Source organism: Engystomops pustulosus, chromosome 3, assembly GCF_040894005.1.
Source record: "Engystomops pustulosus chromosome 3, aEngPut4.maternal, whole genome shotgun sequence".
In the NCBI taxonomy this organism is placed as follows: domain Eukaryota; kingdom Metazoa; phylum Chordata; class Amphibia; order Anura; family Leptodactylidae; genus Engystomops; species Engystomops pustulosus.
This window is the reverse complement of record NC_092413.1, coordinates 46,918,611-46,939,514: the sequence shown is the minus strand read 5'-3', so window position 1 is coordinate 46,939,514 and position 20,904 is coordinate 46,918,611. Positions and strand designations below refer to the sequence as shown.

At 41.9% G+C, this 20,904-nt stretch overlaps 1 protein-coding gene across 2 annotated transcripts; it reads right to left on the bottom strand.

Moving 5' to 3' along the window:
- Window positions 1–5,628: 5,628 nt before the first annotated feature.
- Window positions 5,629–20,670, bottom strand: CST7 (cystatin F). Of its 2 annotated transcripts, none has more exons than XM_072140679.1 (5): window positions 20,652–20,670; window positions 20,203–20,311; window positions 7,045–7,205; window positions 6,757–6,870; window positions 5,629–5,868 (listed from the first exon to the last, which is right to left on the bottom strand). In XM_072140679.1, exons 2-5 carry the CDS (start codon window positions 20,270–20,272, stop codon window positions 5,758–5,760), a joined length of 456 nt encoding a protein of 151 aa, XP_071996780.1. In that variant the 5' UTR covers window positions 20,273–20,311; window positions 20,652–20,670; the 3' UTR covers window positions 5,629–5,757. The 2 variants fall into 2 exon arrangements, with proteins under 2 accessions (XP_071996780.1, XP_071996779.1); XM_072140678.1 differs by lacking the exon at window positions 20,652–20,670 and adding an exon at window positions 20,571–20,648.
- Between the last annotated feature and the right edge of the window lie 234 nt (window positions 20,671–20,904).

Here is a 20,904-nt window from a genome sequence, read left to right as displayed (position 1 = left end):
GATTGTTGATTTTTCTTTTTCACAATGCTGAATAAGGCTCAAATAGGTTGAAAAAAATGATGGCTTTCTTGAGAAACTATGCAACACTTTCTCATTGTTGTGCCTGATATTGCAGCTTAGCTTTGTTAAAATATATTAAAACAATATATACCGTCTATACACAGAGTATATGCCGAGGCTCCTACTTTTACCACAAAAAAAAAAAAAAAATTGGGAAAACCTATTGACTTGACTATAAGCCTAGGGTGGGAATGCATTGGTCACAGCCTCCCCCAGTGTAAAGCATTTTGGCCGCCAGCCCATGTATACAGCCAGTTCCAGTTTGCCCAATTCATAAAAAAAGAAAGTCTATACTTACCTATGTGACGCCCAGATCCAGAGAAGAAAAACAGCGGATGTGTAGAAAATATCAATTTATTAATTCATAAACAAGACAATAAAAACCTTTAAAAACCCAATGAAGGGAATGACAAACATACAGGACTCTCCTCAATAAGGTATTCCTCACGTAAATGACAAAACAAAAATAGAAAAGATGAACAAGGCTGTCAATTAGATATATATATATACACAACATCCCAATAATGGGGTCCAAATGATGCTTAAGAAAAGATTATATACAATTAAAGTGCATCGTGGATTCAATCACAGACAGATGGGCATCCGTGGGCTCTCCCCCTCATACATTATACTAGGTAATATGATGCATTTACTTTCTGTTTTATTCACTTGAACCTACTCCCTTATGTTCTCTTGGCTGCTATTACTCTGCACACAGCACTTTATTTGTGCACTATCATCTTTGTGTTTTATATTACATTATTGTAGTGAAACTGTCTGTGATTGTATCCACGATGCACTTTAATTGTATATAATCTTTTCTTAAGCATTATTTGGACCCCATTATTGGGATGATGTGTATATATATATATCTAATTGACAGCCTTGTTCATTTTTTCTATTTTTGTTTTGTCATTTACGTGAGGAATACCTTATTGAGGAGAGTCCTTTATGTTTGTCATTCCCTTCATTGGGTTTTTAAATGTTTTTATTGTCTTGTTTATGAATTAATAAATTGATATTTTCTACACATCCGCTGTTTTTCTTCTCTGGATCTGATTAGTATATTTTGGATGTGACACCTACTCGCTTACCCTCCCCTCTTTGTTTTCTTGTACCTATGTGACGCCCCCCGCAGGTCCTCTCTTTGATACATCTGGCAGTGGCAGGTCCATGCAAACCACAGGCTCTGACAACAACAACAACAACAGCGGCGGCTGATGTTGGATGGATCGAAGTGATGAGTAGATCCCTTTTTTTTTTTTTCTCAAATACAAGAGTTTGGGGTTTTCAGCGCATTTTTTGTGCTGAAAAACTCTGCTAATACTGGAGTATATACGGTAATTACAGAATAAAGCTGAGTTGCAATTCCACACATTGCCTGTAGTAGGAACTTGATGGACAAGTGTCTTTTTTCAACCGTATAAACTATGAAACTATGAAGGAAACTTATCTTTCAACCTCTGGAAAACACCTTTGAACTATATACTAGTCTGCTCCTCCTGCATATTGGCTCATTCACACAAATGAGTCATGTCCGAATGCAAGTAGCCTGGATTGTATTTTCACGGTGACAGGTTCCCTTTAAGAGGAATGTATCAGTAGATATTGCTGGGGGATTATATACATTATTTCATCTGCAGGCTTACTACAGAGAAAGTTATCCTATGACAAAGAAACCCCATAAACTCAATATTCCGTAGACATAGTACGGAAACTCTACAGCAACTTCACTTCCATATTTTGCAGTTTTGACATTCATTTGGGACTTTTGTCACAGCGAGTGTTTGTAACTTTGTTCCTTTTACGAATGTCTGTGCAGCAGCAAACTTAGTCCCTATATCCTTATACAGCACTGGTGCCGCCATGACATTATGAGCCATACTTTGAGGAGAGGAAACCTACGTAGAATGCTCGGCTAGATTACATTATATAGTTATGGAATCTGATTTAACTTTGTTTGAAGAATATGGAGTAACAGTATAACCCCATAGTATGCTACAAGTGATGTATTAGTATTCAGCGGTGCCATAATACACCTTTGTGCATGAGGTCTTGTGTTAAAGAGATCCCCACAGCTGAGAAAATGCTTAGCATAGCGTTCTACGATTTTTCAACATTCCCATAGTATTGAATAGAGTGTCAGAAAGTTTGTTCAACCTGCCACTTTATTCAATTAGTGGGAACACCATAATAATCCTTTATTTATATAGCGCACACAGATTTTGCAGCACTAAAGTGTTTGCCAAATCAGTCCCTGTCCCCAATGGGGCTCACAATCTAATCAACCTACCAGTATGTTTTGGAGTATGGGAAATCGGAGGAAACCCACGCAAACACGGAGAGAACATACAAACTCTTTGCAGATGTTGACCCTGGGACTTGAACCCAGGTCCCCAGTGCTGCAAGGCTGTAATGCTAACCACTGAGCCACCGTGCTGCCCTATGTGATCGGTAAGGGTCTGAGCAGATTTCCACCATCAGATTGTCATACCCTATTCTATGACAATATTCAAATTTAGGACAACAGGCTGAACAAGTTAAAAAACGTGCTGATTTCTTCTAAAAACAGCGCCACATGTGACCAGTGACTGAGACCTTTAATAGGAGAAGACAAATACCTTTGTGATCACAAACAAGGAAGCTGTGCACCTTTTAATTGATTTTAATCACATAAGTATGTATACAGAGATGGTGGTCAAGCACAATGTCCAGAATGTGCCAGGCTGTATGTATTGAAAATAATTTGCATATTGGAATAATTGTTAGTGATTGGAAATCTCAAATTCAACCTAGATTAAAGTGTAACCGTCACTTGAGATCATTTTTAATATTATGTACGGAGGGATGTGGCGAACATTTTTCTTACTTCATTAACAAATTCTTCTTAGTTTGTAAAAAAAAAAAAAAAATCAAGCTACTCCCTCCCATAGTGATGTGTATTCCAGCACTTAAAGTGTGTGTCTATGGAGGCTGCAGGAGCTCACATCTACTCTCCCTGTGTTGGTTAAACAGCTATGAGATGGGAGAGTTAACCCCTTCACCTTCATTGATGTTTGAATACAATGCTCATAGCATACTACATCCATAGAGAGAGAGAGCAGGCAGGAATAACACTCACTCACAGCTGTGTAACAAACAGAAGAGGGGAGGGAGACCCATCTTCAATCCTGACAGATTTGCCATAGCAACGTAGAAGTAACACTGTAGTCTGTTTCTTTACAAACTCATGAGAATTTCTTAATGAATTATTTTAGAAAAATGTTTACCACACTCCCCCCTACACAATGTCAATCATCTAAAATGATGGTTAGTTTCTAACCTCTTCACGCTCTGCGCTGTACATGTATGGGGAGCGGCGATCAGTTGCCATGACAGCCTTGGGTCTTCGTCAGAGCATGGCACCTGCTGTTTCGTATAAATACAGTGTAAAAATGCCATATACTGCAATACAAGTAGTATTGCAGTATATGGTAGGAACTATCATACCATCTAGGGTTAAAGTACCCTAGAGCAGTGGTGGCGAACCTATGGCACGGGTGCCAGAGGTGGCACTCAGAGCCATTTCTGTGGGCACTCAGGTTATCACCCCAGGACAGAGTTCACCAGACAGGAACAAATCTACCAAATCTCTCTGCAGTCCCAGGCAACTTTAGAGATGCTGCTCTAAGCGCTATTTTTAAGCGACACTTCATTGGCTGTTTGGAACTGTTGGAAAAGTGAGAAGGTGTGGACAGGGCTGCGGTATCTTTTGAGGTCCCCCTGCTGGACCCTTCATTCTTACTCTACAGACAGACACTGGAGAGAAGCTACAATGAGAGTCTTTCTTTCAACTGAATTGGTGTCCCCAGGAGGCCGATACGATTGAAAGATGTGGAAGAACAGGTAGCTAGCTATACGTTACTGCTTAAAATGCCATGTTGGCACTTCACGGTAAATAAGCGGATTTTGGTTGTAGCTTGGGCACTCGGTCTCTAAAAGGTTCGCCATCACTGCCCTAGAGGGTCTCAAAAATTGTAAAAAAAAAAGTTTAAAGAATTAATTAAAAAAAAAATTAAAATTAAAATCACCGCCCTTCTCCCTAGAACTGATTTAACACGTAATAAACAGTAAAATCACAAATAAGTTAGTTATCGCCAGGTCTCAAAATGCCGATCTATGAAAATATAAAAATGCATATTCCTGGCGGTGAACCCCATAACGGAAAAATGTCCGAAACGCTTCTTTTACACCATTTTACATTACCTAAAAAAATGTAATAAAAATTGATTAAAAGGTCTCACAGTTCTCAAAATGAAAGCAATGAAAATGTCAGCTCATTTCACATAAAAAACGACACCGTACGGCGAAGTATGAAAACGTTATTAGCATCAGAAGATGACGAAACACAAGTGCACAAGTGCTTTCACTGGTAAACTTGTATTTCCCATAGGGATTGTCACAAGGATGCCAAGAAGTCAACCCTCAGGCCCAACAGGAGTTCTCCTGTCCTACGACAGGCGAGTCCAACACTTACAATGGCAGTCCTGGTGCCAGCTCAGTGTGATCACAGCCTCATGCTGTATTATGGAGCTACCCCTGCATATTGCCATTACAAGAAAGCAGTCAGCTCCCTCTTCATTTCTCTCTGCCTACAACCCAATACTAAGTAGACTTGAGATATCAGGCATCTGCACAGGAAATACTTTTGATTCTTCAAGATAGAAAATGTGGCACAATGTGGTCAAGACTACTTTTACACACATAGTAGACGAGCTGTTTATTTAACACGTTATTGTATCAGCGTTTTCTGCACATTTGAGTTATGCTTCTTCATAAGGCAAAAAATGGCTCCAGTAGACCCTGATTAGTCCACAATGCTACAAAAACAGCACAAGCTAAAAACACATGATATGTAGTGTGTTTATATACTGTACGTAGAAAAGCAACATCTAGATGTTAAATACACCACAAAAATGCCTAAGGAGATGGTGGAATAGCTGCAGCAGAATCATTGATTGCTAAATCGCAGAGATTTACAGGTACAGCATAGTAAATGAGATTTATACAAACCCTATCCACATGCAGCGTAAATTAAAAAAAGCAAAACCCAACAGAAATAACTTACATCAGGTCAGTTACAGATTTTAGGTGCGGAATTCAACCTTTTGTGTAAATTTTGACAAAGGCCCCATTTTTACAGCCGTCCTCATAGACCGTACACGGGGATAGAGCATGCTCTATCTTTTCCCGTGTGTAGGACCGTGTAGCTCCGTTTCTTATGGAGAGGGGGAGGAGTGAGCTGTACTCACTCCTCCTCCTCTCCAGCACTACGGCCGGCCGAGCATACATTAGTGTGAATGCAGCCCCTAAGGTTTACACATTGTATACTGCAAATTTACTAAAATTTTCTACATTCCATACACATTTCGTATTTAGTCACCATAAAAAACATTTATTATTATAAGGAAAAAAAAGATTGAATAGCCTGTGACATCGTGTTCTATAGTCGGTAAATTTCAAACATGCCAGTGTGTGCCAGTGTGTACCCCATCACAAGAGGATATCTCCTGAGATTCGTATCAATGATATGTAGTCAAAAATCTAAGTTTATGTAGATGTGTCCCCTCACAGTTTTTTTTTTTTTTTTTGGTATTTTAGATTTTTTTCCCCCACTTTAGCTCGTCTTTAAACAGAAGTTAGAATGATCTGTCAGTGCTAAAGGAAGTGATCGTCTTTCTCGGCTGGATTCTGACTGCAGTCCAGGACAGAAACTTGCTCGAAGTGCAGCCAGCTGATCTTCCAGACCTCAGAATAGCATGTGACCACCTAAGCAGAAGAAACATAGAAGAAAGTCAGTATTTTATCTTAGAAGTGATACCCTACGATTTGCAGAAATAAGTTTACGTTAAAAAGACATAGAAACTCCGCCCTTTGTTAAAAACGAGAACTGTTTTTGTAATCAGTCTAAATTTATAGTATGGGGACTCGTTCAGTTATATATCACTATGAAGCACTGAGCCCTTCGCCGGTAACGTAGTCAGAACATAACATTCGTCCAGCACACAGTATGTTTTTCAGGGACCGACCATGGTCATGTGCAGTCGGCCTTACACTGTGTATTCAGTCTATAAAGTTAGGAAAAAAATAACAAACATTCATCACGTCCAATCTATTGTATTATAAAGGGCAGAACAAGGCCAGAAATAAAGTGGGGAAATATTATGGAGGAAGTGTAATTATCCATTATTGACTAACTAATGTAAAATCCCAGAAATCTAGTTTAATTAGGGGAAAAAACTAAACCGAGGAGGAGAAGAGCATTGCCAACCCACACCAAGGGGGAAAGTTTAGCATCAGGGGCCTCAAGACATAACTTTGATTATTCAAATCTGCCCCTGGTAAGAAGTAATCTCTCTAATAACACTAATTAATTAATGGTACAAACTTACGGTACCAAGAAAATAGTAGCATATCCAAGACTCCAAGCAAAAGTGTGCCGTTACAAATATGGCCATTAAAGTTTGTAGGTGGTATGGGTGGCTATAGGCTCCCCCTGGAGCCTGGGACCCCGGGCAGCCACCTATACTGCCTGTATTATAATCTGCCATTGTTCCTGGCTGCTGAACCAGCGCTGTTTTGTGTGCGGCTTACTGAATATATACCCGTACCACCTGTTAGTGATAAGCGGATCCTGGTTCTTTTTCATTTACTTACTCCTTTACGAGGTTCCTTTTGAAAGTCACACTTGTCTAAGTTGTAGGGGGTTCTCTTGCTACAGATGGTTCTTGCATACTTTGCCCTTAGCAGATATTTAACTCCTTTTACAACCTAGGAAAAAAGAGACCTTACGTAAAAGTATCACAGTCGACCTGTTCTGCACAGGTTTAACATAAGTGACTGTTCACACTGTATGGTCATATCTCAGTTTTCCGCCAAATGGAGTTGTAATGTGAAAACTACAGCAACAACATGATAAGAACACAACTTTCCAGCAGTTCGCACCTGTACCATGGCTTTCTGTATCTCTAACTCTTTATAAAGGTAGAGATCATTGGACATGTTGTTGTAGGCATAGACAGTGATCCTCACTGCTTTCTTTACTTCCGGGTCATTTGTACTGGCATTTCTAGGGAATCCAGGGTCTACAGTGGACGTGCGGATATCTGGAACACAAGAAGAACAGTCACCTCTATTAATACATTTTAAGCTTGGAGAAATGTGGTGTGGATTCTATTATTTGCTGAATGTCAATTATTTATGTGTATTTTCACTCAGGATTGAAGCTATTGCATCACTTAGATGGAAGCGGAACTGCAGTACCCCAGCACGGCCACTACTTGTGGTATGAATACTTTTGGCTCCACATACCATGCAGGCCTGGTGGCTATGGAACCTAGATGACTAACTCTAGAACTATCCACAGAAAATTAGGTCCGGTTCTATTCCAACATTTTTTCTGTGTGGTGTTGTCTCTGACTGCTCTGCCCATGTGAACATTGCATTTTATCCCTATTACATATTGCAAAACTGTTTAAGGGGAACCTGCCAAGGCAATTTAGGACAGTAAACGACCCACAGGTCCTTATGGACCGATAGTTAAGTGTCTCAAATCGCCCTATGAAATGTACAAAACGGGCTGCCTACCAGGACATACACCAGCACTATCACTGTAATCAACTCTGTCGGTGTCCAGAAGATACCAACAGAGTTCACGTCCCGGCACATACCTCCTTCTGGGTGTGACAATGGGACTGAGCCCGAAAATCGTGACTGTCCCAATGGATCCGGGAAAGTTTGGAGGTATGTAAGCAGGCAGATTTATGTTCTTCAGAATTTCTACTGTAATGATTGTAACACGGTGCAGCCGTGCATCCTTGTCCCTATTATTGAGCGAGTGGAAAGAGACCCAAAAAGAAGAAAAGAACATTTAGTCTTAAAGGAAATTAATGTTATTGTTTTTGTAATGAAAAGTTATTAAAAAGATTACAATATACTTTCTGTATTAATTGATCAAGTTTTCTAGATCTCTGCTTGTTGTCATTCTATAGGTCCCGTTTTGTATACTGTTTTATGCACATTTTAAACATACTCTTGTGAGTATAACTTTTAAGAATAAAATCCAAGGTTTTAAGAACCTACTATGCGATTTGGTGCCTACTTTCTCTTTTAGTTTTTGCTACCACACTGTTGAGTGAGTTTAAGGAGAACACTGTACCTTAAGGACGTTCTGAATAGTGACCTACATCTTGTTGCAAAACTTTCCTCATCGGTAGAATATAATTGAAGATCTTTGAAGAAATTTTGAACAACAGCCGTATTGGAATCATTGGGAGCTCCGGTCAGAGTTTTTTTTATACTCCTTTCTTTATCATTCTATAGAAAGCTTCTATATTAACTTCCAGTGGATAGAAATCTGACCATGGTCAACTAGGTGCACAGCTCGGTATAACACACAGTTTACTGTCTGTGATACTAACGAGCCGTGCACCAGTGTGACCATGGTCAGATTTCTATTCACTGGAAGTAAACAAAGTTCATAGGGTGTTCACTCCCAAGCCAGCTCAAATCATCAAAAGGAGGGTGCATGGTAGACTCACCCGGGCAGCATGTAGACAGATATAGATTTGAAAAATCCTCCGGCACTTCCAGTTCTTTGCAAGGTAAAGTCCTATTTTCTGTGATATGCATGTGGATTTTAAAGCTCCAATAAAGATTTACCTTGCAAAGAATTTGAAGTGGCGGAGGGTTTTTCGAATCTGTAGAAGTAAACATAGAAACTTCCCAAAGAATGACAACAAGCAGAGATCTAGAGAACAGTGAAAAATCAATACATTAAGTAATAACGAAAATTGTTTAACTTTTTATTGTACAGACAATAACATTCATTTGCCGAAATGGGAATATCCCTTTAAGTCTTTATCTGTTTTATGATATGATTGGGAGCCAGCCCCATCTACCCCATATCCGGTGATATTTTTTCATTCATCTTTCAAGTGTCTGGTTTTTGTATATTGCGCAGTATCTTGCACTGCTACATCATTCATTTGTCTATACCACATTGTATCATACCGGTTATATTGATTTGATAGGGTAGATGGAATAGCAACCTTATAGCCCAACACCTTGGCTTGTATCAGATTTTAGGGTTGCTTATAGCAACAAGCATTCATTTTTTGTTGTATATTTTCTTGCTGCTATAGTAGAGACCCAGCACCAGATGGTGCTTTTTAAGTGATTTTAAATTGTTTGTGGCATACACGTTTGGTTAATATTTGTGTGAACCTAAATAAAGATTTTCTATTTTTCCACTTCCATTGTGTATAGTATCAGTACCTATAACACGTCCCTTTTCTTGGTGCACATATTCTGTTCTAGTATTCTTATTTTTGTGTCATGGCCCCAACATATTTTTTTTTGCATTTGATACATTCTATGATATAGACCACGTTTTCACTGTTGCCATTGATGTATGTGTTGTTGGGATTCATCCTGCTTGAAGAGCATTTTAGTGAGCAACACAAAATTGCATGTTTTGCATGGATGAGACCCACATTTAAAAAATCCCTTGGGATGTAGCCACCCTGACTTTTTATTGTGATTAGGAAAGCTGGGTGCTTTCCTAGGTACAATACCATGACCATTTTCTGGAATTTCTGGCATTTTCTGCAAGCACCGACCGCGGGTGTTAGCAATGGGTCTTCGCTGCAATATGCAGCAAATATGCTATATGCAGCAAAGTGCATCTCTGTATGAAGAGGGCTCAGCACGTGAGCCCTCTTCATACACCCTTCATAGCTCTGTGGTGGATATATCCGTCGCAGAGTGTGAAGGGGTTAAACAAAAAAAAGTTGCTAGCCATAAGATAGCAAAGCATCTCTGAAATCCTTTAGCTGTTCACTATATGTGCTACGCTTTTCAATCAGGTGTTCCACGGCTGCTAATGCGATACATCACAGCTAAACCAAGTAAATGTATCTTGTACCATGTTAATGTTTGTTGAGTGTTGAGTACTTCTCCTGTATCTTTTAAGTAGCACGGAGTCTTAAAAGCTAAAGGTTGCAGAAGGGAGTCTAACCAGTCACCGAGTCTATCATTTAAGGATCCAATGCCCAATACAATCAGATGCATAGGTGGTTGGTATTCTCCCTTATGCACCTTTGGTAATGCATATAAAATGGGTACTACAGGATTTTCTACAGTAAGATATTCATAATGTTTTTGGTTAAGCACTACTAAACTGTACCCATCTTTCAAAATGGCATCAATAGTTTGCTTGAATTTTTTTGCAGGATTAATTAGGAATGTCCTATATGTGGTAGTGTCCAATATCATTTGTTCAATCCAGTTGTTGTATTATGTGGTTTCTTTCACCACAACTGTGCCCCCTTTATCTGCCATAAGTATGGTAATATCGGAATTTTGTTTACGCTCTCGCAAACCTTTGTTTGGCCATACGTTAGATTAGGGGGTCCATGCATTCTGCTATTATCCGGAAAAAAAAAAAATTCTCTTTCTAAAGTTTCTTGAAAAATGTCTATGATTCTGCTCTGGATTTAATCGGATAATATGATGATTTGGTGGTAGTCATCTCAGAAGTGGAAACAACATCAGGTCGTGTTGGTCATCAAGTTCCATTAGATTTCGTAATGTCTTTTGTTCAATAAAATTCAGATTGTGGAACATATTTTGTTTCTGAATATTATGGTTATTATCAACCTGTTTGTTTTCTTGGAAAAAATGTCCCTTGAGTGTTAACCCTCTGATAAACTTATTAATGTCCATCAAGGTAGAAAATAGGTCAAAAGATCGTTCTGGGCCAAAATTCCACTAGAAGTAGTACTTCTGTTTGTTCCTTTGTTAAGTTCTTCCCGGATAGATGTTTACGCCATGCGGTTCATCCTCTGTGTCATCTACTTCTGTTTTTGTTCCACAATTTGCGATCTGGTTGTAAAGGTGTTTTTTCTTGTGTTTGTGTCCTCCCCATCTTTTTTATTTTTTGTGTGAGGCTTCACTGTGTGAGCCTGCATCAAAGTACATTGCAGGTTTAGCATTTATGGGGAAAATTAGACATATGACTTCCCAAGAATACCCTCTGCCCTCCACCACCCTAGGAGGTAGAAGAGAGTAGTCCAGTATTTGTTGCATCCAATGTACATTGCACAATTAATTTGACCTTCCTCATCTCTAGAAAATAAAAGAATGCAACATTTGCAGACTAAAATGCTCACTATACCCCTTGACATAATCCCTGAGGGGTTAGGTTTCCAAAATGTGGTCACTCATTGGGGGTTACCACTGTTCTGGTATCTCAGGGGCTCCTAAAATGTGACTTAACACCTTAAATTCTGTTCCAGAAGCCAAGTGGATCTCCTTTCCTTCTGAGCCACACTGTGTCCCTAATCCTCCATGTTATGACCACATGTGGGGTATTTCCATATACAGTACAAATGGTTATTAGAATGCATGGAGTACATTTTTGTTTTTAACCCCCTTGTAAAAATAGATATTTTGGGACCAAAGCAAAGATGTTTGGAAAAGTTTTATTTTTCACTTACATAAGTTAATTAAGTTCCATGAAACATCTGTGGTGTTAAAATGCTCATTGTAGCCCTTGATAGATTTTTTGAGGGGTATAATTTCCAAAATGTGGTCATTTGTTGGCGTTTTCCATTGTTCTGGTAACTTTTTAAATATTTCAGGGCACCTAAAAAACAATCCCATCGAAATCTGCCTTTCAAAAGCTTAAAGGGGTTTTCCCATCTGGGCATTCACAGGCCCCTTCTCCACTGGCGTTTTTCACGCGCGAGTTCTGCGCGTGCATTTGACGCTCAGAACTCGCATTGCACTCTGTCCCATTGTATTCAATGGGTCTTTCTCCATTAGCGTGGTTTTTAACGCGCGTGCTTGCGTTCGTTTGCACGCGCGTCAAAATCGCAGCATGCTCTATTTTTGCGGGTCACGCGCGTTTTTCACGCCCCATTCAAGTCTATGGAGATGCATCAAGAACGCATTGCACTCGCAATCATTGCAAGTGCAATGCGAGTGCAATGCGTTTTAAACGTAAGGGTTGCTAGGTGACCAGAATAACATTATTTCCCCTGCTCGCGATCGAGCATTTAATTAAAAAAAAACAATGAAGAACAGTGAAGAATAGAATAAAATCATTGTACACAGTGAACACAGTGACCACAGGATCATTTAAGATAAAAACACAGTGCAGAACACAGTGCAGAATAGATTACAGATGTTCGGCACATCTGCTTACTTGTCGGGAGATACGCGCGGAACGGTGCGAACAAAATAGCATGTGAAGAACAATATATATGTGTGAAGAACACATTGCAGATGTATTTAAACATCTGCAATTTGTTCTTCACACACATATATATTGTTCTTCACATGCTATTTTGTTCGCGCCGTTCCGCGCGTATCTCCCGACAAGTAAGCAGATGTGCCGAACATCTGTAATCTATTCTGCACTGTGTTCTGCACTGTGTTTTTATCTTAAATGATCCTGTGTTCACTGTGTTCACTGTGTACAATGTTTTTATTCTATTCTTCACTGTTCTTCACATCTGCTAAATTGTCGGGAGATAATATACGCGCGGAACAGTGAAGAATAGATCGCCGATGTTTGCAAATTATCAGAAGACATTATTTTTCAATTAAATAACACATTTTAATCCCAAACCATGGTCCCTTTGAAATATGCTCGAGTCTCCCATTGAATCGCGCGTCAAAAATGCGCCGAAAACGCAAAAAAAACGCAAATTACTCCAAGGAAAAATGGAACAAAAACGCAGCCAAAACGTCAGTTTTTCACGCATTGCACCCGCACGTGAAACGCAACGCTAGTGTGCAAGAGGCCACATTTAATTAAATTCCTTTGCTTCATGTAAACATTTCTTTAATTGGATGTTATTTAAAAAAATGTTCCAGATGGCTTCCTCGGAAACGACCACCTCACATTTTGGCAGCGGTGGCCAGAAATGTGCTATTGAGTCCTGCTCGACTGCTTGGCTTCAGGGATCATTACCACAGGGCGACTGTGAGACATACAGTAACTCCTGGACATTTCATACACAAAAACCTTTTGTTTCTTTGTGCAAACCCTCCAGCAGAGGTGGCCGTATCCAAGGACAGAAATTATATTCACACAGGAACATTTTTTTTAATAACATCTAATCGTAGAAATGTTTATATATGGCAGATTAACGAAACAGAATGTGAATGCCTAGACGAGAATACCCCTTTAACGGTGCTTCTTCCCTTTTGTGCCCCACCGTGCACCAATACAACAGCTAACATCCAAGTGTGAGCTTGGTCCTTAAAGAAACAGTTCATAGGAAAACGTGCAACATTTGGATACCACACATCATATGATTTACATTTTTGCATATAAAACCTTCAGGTCACAAAGGAAACCACATAATGTTACTAAAACAGTGCCCCAATGACCAACCCCCTACAATGCCTTAATACTACTGTCACACTGGACATTTTAGTTTTGTTTAAAGGGAACTTGTCATGGCGATTTGGTAACTAAACCACGCAAAGGTCCTTTTGTACCTGTGGTTTAGTGTCCCAAATTAACCTGTATGATTTTTTTTTTTTTTTAATGCGGGCATTAAAACCCCCAAACTTTATACTCACATCTAGACAAGTATAATGTTTTTTTTTCCATGTACATTCCTCATTCAGGTCCATTTAGGTATACCGGTCCATTTTTCGCTACCCTATATGTAAAGTATCCAGGGCCGATTCTGGCCTTTTTGTTGCCTGAAGAGAGAATCGACATTGGACTTCTGCCATTCTCATCTCGCCTCATGGCCATTTGTTTACGGTCATTGCAACATATGTCAAAGTGTGTTATTCATTCTAAGCACCCTTTCGTCTATGTCCATCTTATCGATAACCCTCAAGCATGTTTTTTGGGGGGTTTTCTTGGATACGTAAGTACAGTTTTCAGTCCAGCAAAAATGTTTAGGATCTTTGGCAATGTGTTCCACTGTACATAGTGTTAGCACTTTGTTATAGTAGAAGTCAGTGGTAATCGCAGACGTATCTGAATGACAGGGTTAACGCTTGTATGGTTAAAACTTTGCTTCATCTAAGCAAAATAATTGTAAAATTATTATTATGTAAATTACATCAATAGTTTGATGCATCAGTCTGATAGTCTGTCAATATCATATAGCGGGTATTTAGTTTCATTCATATTTTTAAATGTATTTTTACTGAAAATTAATTTTGCTAATTAAAAATAAAACATAAAAAGCCTCTCATAGTCCTTGACCTAGTTTCATTTCTGAGAGAAAAGGTATAAGTTAATCTTATATGTCCATCTCTTTTTTTCACACTCATGACTGTATTAAACAGCCCAATAATGTTGTGCAGGAGTATTCCGTAGATCTACTTTTATGTTTGTGACCTTCAGTCAAAAATTTTAAGGAAAGAAGGGGACATCATATAAAAGTGGAATACTCTTCTACCCTCCACCCACCCTCCTTTGGGACGCTTATCCATGGTGGATTAGTATGACAGCTTTAAAAAGACTTTAAAAAATGTGCGGAAAACAGAGTAGAAAAAAATAGCTTGCCTCCAGAAAGAGCGCCACACCTCCCTAAAGGCGGTGTCTGGTATTACAGCTTTATTTTAAACATTTTATTTTATTTGCGTCATTTGTCATCAGCTTGTATGTTACAGGGATGCTGTCCACCAAAAGCAACATAAGGAGTCATGGGGAATATTATTTATCATTAGGCAGGCTTCTTGCCATCGTTTTGTGTCTTTGTAGCTCCACAGATTTGTGGTGCAGTGGTGTTGGCCCTTTTATAAATCTGTCAGTAGTGTCTTCAATTTCTTTTGAAATAATCTCAAAATAATTGTGCAACATCCCCCACCGGGGCCTAGCCCTTGCGGTGAGGCCTGGAGTCAGCCGGGGCCCGCTGTACCGGAGTGGCTGGCGGTTGCGGCCTAAGCACGCTATTGTCACGGTGCTTGGTACGGGGGAACTGGAGGGCTGTCCTACAGCCTGGCAGGTCTCCAGCAGGGTGGTGTTGGCAAGAAATGATAAGGGAGCGGCTGCTATAGCGGATCTCCCTGGGGCAACCCCTTAATGTCCCGAGTGTGAGTCTCTGTGGAATGGACAGGGTGCCGGTGATGAAGGCAGCCGTATTAGCAGGGACCAGACGGAGGCAGAAGTTGAAGCAAACAACTTACAGTTTATTGCAACCGGCAGGAACTGCAGAAAACGAGCCTTTAACAGGTAGATGGAGTGCCGAGATGTGAGTTGGAGGGAGCCTCAGGAGATAGTTCACGAGCCTGGATGTAGAGGGCAGGCTGGGTGGCAGCTGTGTCCTTATAGGAAGCTTCAGCTTGTCCTGTAGAGCTTCAGGTATCACCCTTGAAGGTAGGAATGATACCCCTTTCCTCACTACACTACTCTAGTCTAATAGCTCCACTCTTCAGAGGCAGGGGCTAGGCTCTTCCTGCTCTGGTATGGGCCAGACAGAGACTTACTCACTCACTCACTACATAGACTGAGAGACTTCTCTCAGTCTAACTCTCTAAGAGTGCTCCAGAACATTCCTGGGCCAGAGGTTTTATTACCTCCCTTTGGTCAGGTGGTGGCTGCTCCTCCAATCACATCTCAGCTCACAAAGCACAGGATGTAACACAGACATTGGTCAATAGCATCTTGCATTATACAAAATACTTAACCTCTGCCTTGCCAGGCAGGATTAACCACTGCAATTTCCCCTTTGATCCTATAAGGACCATGTAGTGTAATATGGTGTTACCTACAGGTGGGACGTATTCGCAAACCCTATCTCGCCATTGCATCGGCGAGGGTGTTGCATACCCCGGGGGCAATTGAAAGAGCCGCCCTCGGCTCGACTACAGATGTTTTGGGGCACAGAGGGGGCTAAAGGCACTTCTGGGAAGTGCAGGCTATGTGAGGTGTAGGGACAAACCGCCCATGGTCCTGGAGACAGGCACCTGGGTTGGTGTCGGACTAAGACAAAAATATGTAGCTGTATGACAGTTGGTCGCTGACGCCATTAAACCGAACTGTACAGTAGGAAAGGTGTGGTGTCATGTCCTGTAATCCACTCCTTGCACCAAGGCCTGTATATTTGTTTTATCAACGCTTCTTCCCTGGCGGCAATTATATAGTGTGTCTATCTGCATTGCATGAGCATATGCGACACGAGTACCTCCTGACTGACAACCTTACCCATGTATGAGTGGCATCCAGGTGCTAACTCTGTAACACCCCCGGTCCCCTTAGGACCCGCAGTTTACGGACTACCCCCATGTGCAAACCTCAGTTTGAGGGATCAGGTAGCGGTCAGTGTTATACACAAAAAGACGGTCCGACACAGCCACACTACAACCTGTAAAGCCTATGAAAGGGTTAATGCATACTACTGGCAGATATGACAGTGTGCAACAGGTAAATTCACATTGGCTTAGGAGCTCAATGGGTACACATCTTGAACGTTACAAACGTTACAGAAGTAGATAGGCTACTCAGAGTAGCACGGTAGTAAATGTCTCTTTTCCTGCAAAGGAAAGGCATAAAAAGTGCAAACAGAATGTCCATACCTAAAAAGGAAGGCATTAAGTGCAAAATGATAATAAATTACATTGCAACTTTTCCTGGAGGTTGGCAAAAGTCTCTCAGAAGGTCTCTAGTAACAAAGTCCATCTTCTGGGTACAGCCCTTGATGTGGGGAAAAGTGCAATGAAGAAGCAAAGGGTCTCCTCTTTTTGGAGAGGGACAGAGTCCTTTGAAGAAATCTCTGCTGTGGCAGAGGAAGGGTGCTATCATAGCACATGACAGTGTATAATCTCTTGATTGAGATAAATAAGGGTAAGAGTCTCAGGAAGGTCTCCGGCTCTTTGGGGTAAGGACAGAAATATACAATATGTACAATGGACATAGTACCTGGAGAGGGCTACAGCCCTTCAGGGGTTAATCTTGCTGCTCAAGAGCGATGGCTGCAGGCATGGAAGCAGGAACTGCAGCAGGGACATCATCAGCCTGGGTGAAGAAAGCAGTGTTGAGATCTGTCACCTGAAGACATCTGGTGGTAGACACTGGAACTGCTGACATGGAACACCCAGAAGCTGGAGCTGGAACAGTAGAAAGGTCATCTGCGGTGGCAGGCATCTCAGCAAAGGAAGGAAACAGGCCCTTCTCTGGCTGACCTTCTGTAGCTGGGGGCGCTGTGGAGCGCATGATGATGACCGCAGGAGCTGTAACTTCTTCACTGCTGACAGCTGAAAGATTGTTGTTCCTGGACTGACCTGCAGCTCTTGGGGGCGCTGTTGCGCTGGCGGTGGTAACCTCTGTAGCTGGCAGGGCGTTCTCACCGGACAGCCTGGGCCTCTTAGAAGGTGGTCCTGGATACTCCGCAGGACGATCAGCAGCATTAGATAAGGGGTCAGGCCCCTTTAAGAGAGTCCCTTTTGTAGCCGGGCCTCCTATGGGGAGATGTTGACCCTCTGCAGGGAGGCCGGACTGTACCCCAGCCGGGGTTAAGGGAGATATAGTCACAGTCACTGTGATATAGGCCCTGGGGGCCATGGTACTCACATCCGCGGTGGTCCTCAGGAGATCCGTCATCGGAGGAGGCAGCCGCTGTGGAGAATCCGCCATTGAAGACTGCGTACGGGAGACAGCAGTAAGCGGTGCAGCAGAGGAAGGGGCCCGAGGCTCGTGGGTAAGCCATGCGACACTTGGTTCTTCATCTCGAAGGCTGTGCGGCATGTCGGCAGGACAGGAGACAGCACGTGGAGAAATCCAAGATGGCCGATTAACCCCTCTGATGCTGGATGGCGGCTGCGCTGACTCTGAGGTACCTCGTGGGCTCTCACTGGCGTTGCAGCGCGGGAGAGTTTCGCGCCAGAGGGCGGAGCTTGAGTCTTTCCCGCCAGGAGTTGTGGCGGGCTGAATTTTCTGCTGCGCCACAGCGCGCTGAGGCAGGATTCGCGCTATACGCGCAGGGGGCGGAGCTTAGCGATGTCTCTGGGTTTCCCGCCAGTGAAAGTTTTGGCGGGCTGGAATTACTTGCTGCGCCACAGTTTCGTGAGGTAAAATCTTCAGGCGCGGCAGCGCCGGATGTAGCAGAGCTGGTACAGTTCTTGCAAGGATTAACCTCTTGAGCGCTGGAGCGGCGCTCGACAGCACGTGGCAGCAGTATAACACAGTTCAATCCAGAAACACACAATTACTTGGGCCTAAACCCGGATGGCAGCAGGGTTAGGCAGCACAGTCATTTTCTTAATAAAGTACAGTCTTTAGTGCCAGGATAAGGCACAGAAGTAAATATCCTGTTCGTGACGCCACTTGCAACATCCCCCACCGGGGCCTAGCCCTTGAGGTGAGGCCTGGAGTCAGCCGGGGCCCGCGGTACCGGAGTGGCTGGCGGTTGCGGCCTAAGCACGCTATTGTCACGGTGCTTGGTACAGGGGAACCGGAGGGCTGTCCTACAGCCTGGCAGGTCTCCAGCAGGGTGGTGTTGGCAAGAAATGATGAGGGAGCGGCTGCTATAGCGGATCTCCCTGGGGCAACCCCTTAATGTCCCGAGTGTGAGTCTCTGTGGAATGGACAGGGTGCCGGTGATGGAGGCAGCCGTATTAGCAGGGACCAGACGGAGGCAGAAGTTGAAGCAAACAACTTACAGTTTATTGCAACCGGCAGGAACTGCAGAAAACGAGCCTTTAACAGGTAGCTGGAGTGCCGAGATGTGAGTTGGAGGGAGCCTCAGGAGATAGTTCACCAGCCTGGATGTAGAGGGCAGGCTGGGAGGCAGCTGTGTCCTTATAGGAAGCTTCAGCTTGTCCTGTAGAGCTTCAGGTATCACCCTTGAAGGTAGGAATGATACCCCTTTCCTCACTACACTACTCTAGTCTAATAGCTCCACTCTTCAGAGGCAGGGGCTAGGCTCTTCCTGCTCTGGTATGGGCCAGACAGAGACTTACTCACTCACTCACTACATAGACTGAGAGACTTCTCTCAGTCTAACTCTCTAAGAGTGCTCCAGAACATTCCTGGGCCAGAGGTTTTATTACCTCCCTTTGGTCAGGTGGTGGCTGCTCCTCCAATCACATCTCAGCTCACAAAGCACAGGATGTAACACAGACATTGGTCAATAGCATCTTGCATTATACAAAATACTTAACCTCTGCCTTGCCAGGCAGGATTAACCACTGCAATTTCCCCTTTGATCCTATAAGGACCATGTAGTGTAATATGGTGTTACCTACAGGTGGGACGTATTCGCAAACCCTATCTCGCCATTGCATCGGCGAGGGTGTTGCATTTGCATTAAGAGTGAAAAATGACAGCAGCACAAACACCAGGAGGTTGCGATTTTTTTCAATAATTGCATAAATCTGGCTTTACACGTCATTGCACTAGCAGTGGTTCAAGCCACTATTTCAAGTGGTGATTCAAGTGGTGAAATTGCAATTTTTGTGGCACTAAAAAGTGCTAAATACCCCATTGCATTTTTTATATACCAAAAAGTTGTGTAAAAAAGATTCTGTGCTTGCAGTGCTGTTTAAGCGTCTCCTAAGGGTTTGCTGGGAGTTTTACATGAAGTGAGAATTGATTGAAAACTGCATTACAGGCTTTATCCAGACTGGAAAAAAGTAGGGCATTAATATCAGGGTGAATATGGCGTTTCTAGAGACCCAAGTTACGGGGTTCTGGAGAACGCACAGTGGGCACTGCCAGTGGCTTAAAGGGGTTGCACCATCCACTTGATAACAAGCTGATCCGTAGAAGGGGACTCCCAGCAATCCAGAGAACGGCCTGTTCATCTCTAGCACTCCCTCACACTATGTTTTCCATTTAATTGACTTATATTGCAGTAGTTCCAACACATACACCTAAGAACAGTATATGTAGCAGAGCCGAGTGCGCCTTTGACATGTATATATCACATGGTCTCAAAATAGAATCTAAAATGACAATTAATGCAAGAAATTACCTTGAGCTAAAAATAATTAAAAAAAAATAAAACTTCTTTACATACATCATGAAGTTCCAATGGAACCTATCAGTATTTTTTATAATCAAGGTAATAAGCGGACAACATCTTCCAAAGGTTTTTAGAGATGAATTAGCAATAGACCAGCACTTACCACTCAGGGGTCCAGCTGTACCACCGACTGCTAGGAATAAGAGGATCACACAGCTCCAGGGAGCAGCCATGTTGTCTTGTAGATGACTGAGGAGCTGGTGATGAGAAGGCTGCAGAGCGGGGAGTATGTGAGACTCTCACAGGAAGATAAGTTGGTGTGTGGAAACTTAGTGAGTAATAGTTTGTACTGTACTCTTCCTGTTACTAGCAATGCACAACCTTGTAACCACTATGTCCAGGTCCCCAAAGACACGGCTTGGCCCTCATTTACAGAATTATACAATTACTTAGGATTTCTTAGAAATAAACCGTGACTTTTGGTTTCTATAAAATATATGTTGGGACATAGGTTTTATTCTATTGCATTACCTAATGATGTGATTTGTATATTACTATACCACAAATAACATTACTGCTGCCTCATAATAGTAGGAACAAACAAGCACTAACCACTTCCTGCCTAGATTAGGTTAGCTGGTATCAGACCTCTGTTAAAATGGTTAATTGCTTCTGTTTAACCCATTCCTGACCAGTTTTACATTTCTCTCATACTTTTTTTTCACATTTGTTTTCTAAGAGCTAATACTTTATTTTTAAATTCGTGTAAGATGGCTTGGATTTTTGGTGGACAGGTTGTATTTTTAGTGGCACATTTATTTTTCTATATAACATTAAACATTTCATTCTAAAAAAGAAAAGAAGA